Source organism: Tupaia chinensis, unplaced genomic scaffold (assembly GCF_000334495.1).
Source record: "Tupaia chinensis unplaced genomic scaffold, TupChi_1.0 Scaffold143793_1, whole genome shotgun sequence".
Classification (NCBI taxonomy): domain Eukaryota; kingdom Metazoa; phylum Chordata; class Mammalia; order Scandentia; family Tupaiidae; genus Tupaia; species Tupaia belangeri.
In genome coordinates this window covers 124176-129369 of record NW_006203643.1, presented here as the reverse complement: position 1 = coordinate 129369, position 5194 = coordinate 124176, and the positions used below count along the sequence as shown (strand labels likewise).

Sequence of the window (5194 nt, the reverse complement as noted above, 5' to 3'; positions counted from 1 at the left end):
CTCAGAAACCTCTTGCGGCTCCCCGTTACTCAGAGCAAAAACCAAAGTTGGGGACCAGCAGATGGTTAGCAGTTACATCACTGGACTTCCACATGGCTGACTGTAGTTCGAGTCTCAGACCCAGTGGCTCAAAACCCACACTGGGGATGTGTGTGTGTGTTGGAGATCCTGAGAGGAGAATGACGAAGGGACTGTGGTGTGGCCATCCCCCTTCAGGGGTGATTTCTCACTTTCCCTCTCACTGTCTCTGACTCTCTCTGTCACCGGTGAGCCCACATGCCCTGAGGCAACAACTTATTTTAAAAAAAAAAAGATAGGAACTAGCAGGTGCCATAATAGTTATATCTCTGGACACCCACGTAGTCGACTGTGGTTCAAGTCCTGGACCCAGCGGCTTAAAACTCACACCAGGTGCATATGCGCATGTGCCCAAAATCCTGAGAGGAGTATGGAGGAGAAGGGATTATGGCATGGTCATCCCCACTGGGAGGTGATTTCTCACTTCTGTCTCTCTGTCTCTCTAGTGAGCACAAGCACCGTATTTCAAAAATTTCTCAAAAAAGAAAAAGCAACATCATCACCATGGCCCAAAGAGCATCTGGTTCCACCTGACCCCTACTACCTCTCTGACCTGCCTTCTACCACACCTTATTCACTCTTTGGCGTGGTGATGTGGCCCCTCATGGCTTACCCATATCTTCTCTTCCTAGAAATGTGAGAGCTTCTTGCCACCTGATTTCCGCTCTTTCGCTGTAGACCCCCAGATCACTTCACTGGACGTGTTACAACACATCCTCATCCGAGCCTTTGACTTGAACGGGTGAGTGGGGCAATGCTGGGGACTGGCCAGTAGGCCACCCAATCTCAACAGGGGAGGTGTGGCTTTTTTGTGTGTGTCTGTTTGATAGGGTTTTTGTTTGTTACAAATAATCTTACAGTGAACATATGCATATCTTAGAGTATCTGTGGAATTCTAGTCATTGGATAAATTCCTGGCAGTGGTATCGGTGGGTTATTGATGGTAGTTTCTCTGTTACTAACTGCAAAAGAGACCAACGTTTTACCAGTTTCCAGTGTGCCCTCCAGACACAAGCAGGTGTATATCTGTTTCTGTGTTTGTATAACAAAGTGAGTATAAATGATGACTTGAGACTGCTCACAATCCTTGGCTCAGTACCCAGTACCTCATAGGAAGTTGTTTTCCATACCTTCTGTCTTACCTCCCATGTTTTTGCAAGCTGTCCCTGAGGCCTCCAGGGAACTGGGAGCCCTGAGAGTTCCTTTGTATCCTCTGTCTAGGAAGAAGAACTTCGGTATCAGCTACCTGGGCCGGGACCGAGTAGGACAGGAAGCTTACCTCTCACTCCTGTCTGACTGGGATCTGAGCATGGCCTTCGCCACTGCCTCCAAGCCTTACCTGCAGTTACGTGTAGACATTCGGCCTTCAGAGGACAGTGAGTACCCAGCGCACCAGGGGCACCTCTTCGTGAGCTACCTTTTCCTCATAGGATGACTCTACCCCTTGAAATATACTTCTGCACGGGGGCTGGGTAGCAAGATGTCCTAGGTCCAGATCCCAGCTCAACCACCGAGCCACAATTTGTTCACCTGTAAAGAAGAAATAATGGTATCTGCAGACCATTGTGAGGGTTAAATAGGGAAATTCATTTACAATGGCTGAAACAAAGCATGACTGCATAGTGAATGCTCAAAAAGTGTTAGCTGCAATAGTAATAATAATAATAATAATATACCATGATCGCATATAGGCTAGTAATTCATGTTATAATTATATAATATAATATAACAGTATAGTAATATAGTATGTTTCAAGTATAATGTCTAGATATAACAGTGTTTATTATCGTAATGGTAGTTGTGTTTATTCATTCACTTATCCTGCGCTCATATTAGTTCATTTGTGCTCTTGTTCATGCACTCATTTATTCCCTTGCTCTCTCAGCCACTTCTTTTCTAATTTTTTTTTTTGTAATTTTTGCCATAGGGCATGTGCACTTGCCTGAAAGGGACAGAGGAAGAGAGGGAAAATGAGAAATATCCCCCCTGGAGTGGACATGCTCCAATCCCTTCATCTTTATTCTCTTTTGGGATTTTGGGCATGCATGCACATGCACCCAGTGGAGTCACTGGACCTGGGACTCAAACTGCACAGTAGGCCATGTAGGAGCCAGCTGCCTTAACTATCATGTCACATGCTGACCCTTCTTCTCATATTCGTTCCTTCATTTTTTTTTCCTTTTTATAAAGGTTTTTGCCTTAGGGTGCATGCACTCACCAGAAACATAGACAGAGACAGTGAGAGTGAAAATGAAAAATCACCCCCTGAGGGGATGGCCACACTTCAATCCCTTCTCCTCCATTCTCCTCCTGGGATTTTGGACATGCATGCACCATGCCCAATGGGAGTTTGAAGCCAACATGTCTAGGACTCGAGCCGTGGCTGATCATGTGGGAGTCTAGTGACATATCAGCTACTCACCTGGCATGAGTTTCATCTGCTGACCCCTATTCCTCCACTCTGGTTTGTGCTGGTTGCTGTGAGCATACAGATGAATGAAGACATGGTCTCCAAAATTTGACTGTGAACCATACATTAGATAATAGTATTATATCAATATTAAATTAACTGGGTACATGTCTTAGTTTCTTTGTGCTGCCATAACAGAATCCCACAGATGGGGGACCAGCAGATAGCGTAATAGCTACATTGCTGGATTCCCATGTAGTCGGCCGTGGTTTGAGTCCTGGACCTGGTGGCTTAAACTCACGCCAGGTGCATGTGCGTGTGTGCCCAAGATCCCGAGAGGAGAATGGAGGAGAAGGGATTGCGGCATGGCCATCCCTCTGGGGGGTGATTTATCACTTTCTATGTCTCTGTTTCTCTGTCTTTCTGGTAAGTGCACACACCCTATAGCAAAAACCTCTCAATTTAAAAAAAAAAAAGAAAGAAAAAGAAAAAAAGAAAAGAATACCACACATGGGATAATTTTTAAACTAACAGAAATTGGGCCAGCTGATGGCATGATGGTTAAGGTGGCTGGATCCCACATGGCCAATTGTGCAATTTGAATCCCAGACCTGATGGCTTGAAATATATGCTGAGTGCGGGAACCAGCAGTTAGTGTAATGGCTATGTCGCTGGACTCCCATGTAGTTGACTGCGGTTCATGTCCCAGACCCGGTGGCTTAAAACTCACACCGGGCACATGTGCGTACGTGCCCAAGATCCCAAGAGGAGAATGGAGGAGAAGGGATTGTGGCGTGACCATCCCCCCGGGGGGTGATTTCTCGCTTTCTATCTCTATGTCTCTCTATCTGTCTGGAGAGCGCACGTGCCCTATAGCGAAAATCTCTCAAAAAAAATATATATGCTGAGTGCATGTGTGTGCCCAACATCCTGAAAGGGGGTGATATGGAGGATAAGCAATTGCAGCATGACCATCTCATGGGGCATGGGGTAGTGCTTTCTTTCCTTCTCTATTTTTCTTTTTAATTTTTTTTTGGGGGGGAGAGGTTTTTGCTATAGGGTGCATGCACGCACCAGAAAGACAGAGAGAGACAGCAAGATGGAAAGTGAGAAATCACCCCCAAGGAGGGATGGTCACGCCACAAGCCCTTCTCCTCCATTCTCCTCTTGGGATCTTGGGCACACATGCACACGCGCCTGACGTGAGTTTAAGTCACTGGGTCCAGGACTCGAACCGCGGTCGACTACATGGGAGCCCAACAACATAGCCATTATGCTAACCGCTGGTCCCAATATTGCCTTTTTTAAACAAAAAGAAACTACTTCAGTTGCACTCCACCTGGCTTCAGAAAACATTTAAACAAATAAGGATTTAGAATGACAAGGAAATAAGTGTGTAGTTGAATCCAATTTGAGACAATGTGTTTACTCTTGGGGTTTTGGGCATGCATGCACATGCACCTGGCATGAGTTTCAAGCCTCCAGGTCTGGGATCAGCTATATGGGAGTCCAGTGATGTAACCGCTTTGCCATTTGCTGGTCTCAGTTCTCTCTGTTTCTCTCCAACAAGTGCACACAACCTTTAGCAAATTAAAAAAGAAAAGAAAAAAGAACAGAAATGTATTTCTCGTAGTTCTAGAGGATAGGAATCCAAGATCAAGGTGATTGCAGGTTGTATGTCTGGTGAAAGGAGATGAACACTGTGTCCTCATGTAGGAAAGGATCAGAACGAACCTATCCTCATACTCTTCCATAAGGACCTTAATCCCATCCATGAAGGCTCTGCCCTCACGACTTAATCACCTCTTAAAGGCCCGAGTTTTGTTTTGTTTTGTTTTTTTTTTAAAGAGAGCTTTTTTGCTAAAGGGTGCGTGGGCTTGCCGGATAGACAGAGAGACAGAGCAAAAGAAAGCGAGAAATCACCCCCCAGGGAGGATGGCCACACCACAGTCCCTTCTCTTCTGTTCTCCTCTCAGAATCTTGGGCATGTGTGCACATGTGCCCGATGTGAGTTTAAGCCCCTGGGTCCGGGACTTGAACTGCAGTGGATTTTGTGGGAGGCCAGCAACATAACCATTACACTATTGGCTGGTCCTCCAACTTCTTTTTTAAAAAATTAATTATTGGGGCCAGCAGATAGTGTACGGCTTACATTGTTGGACTCCAATATGGCTGACCATGATTCAAGTCCCGGACCCGGTGGCTTAAAACTCACACAAGTCATGTGTGCCTGTGTGCTCAAGATCCCAGGAGGGGAGTGGAGGAGAAGGGATTGTGCCATGGCCATCCCCTCTGGGGGGGAAGGGGGGCAGTGATTTCTCACTTTCCCTCTTACTGTCTCTGTTTCTCTCTTTCTCTTATGGGGAGTGCATGTGCCCTAAGACAAATACCTCTAAAAAAGGGGACAGCAGATGACATGGTGGTTAAGGCACTGGACTCCCACATGGTAGACTGTTGTTCAAGTCCTGGACCTGGTGGCTTACTTTCACACTTTCCCTTTCTCTCTCTCTTTGGTGAACGCATGTGACCTACAGCAAATAAAACAATAATAATATATAAAATTAAATAATTCTTTAAAAATAAAACCTCTAAAATAAAATGACTTTATTTTATTTATTAATATTAAAATTTGCTTTAAGGCATGTGTGCTTATCAGAGAGAGATGTGAGAGAGAGAAAGTGAGAAAGGGAGAAAGCAAGTCACCAG

At 45.4% G+C, this 5194-nt stretch overlaps 1 protein-coding gene across 1 annotated transcript in view; it reads left to right on the top strand.

The window, feature by feature from the left end:
• Positions 1-710: 710 nt before the first annotated feature.
• TBC1D25 (TBC1 domain family member 25) overlaps positions 711-5194 on the top strand; it is a gene marked incomplete at its 5' end in the record, with an annotated part of 26170 nt that continues 21686 nt past the window's right edge. The window contains 2 exon segments of the mRNA XM_014582760.1: positions 711-820; positions 1300-1454. Coding sequence (XP_014438246.1) covers positions 711-820; positions 1300-1454 — 265 coding nt within the window.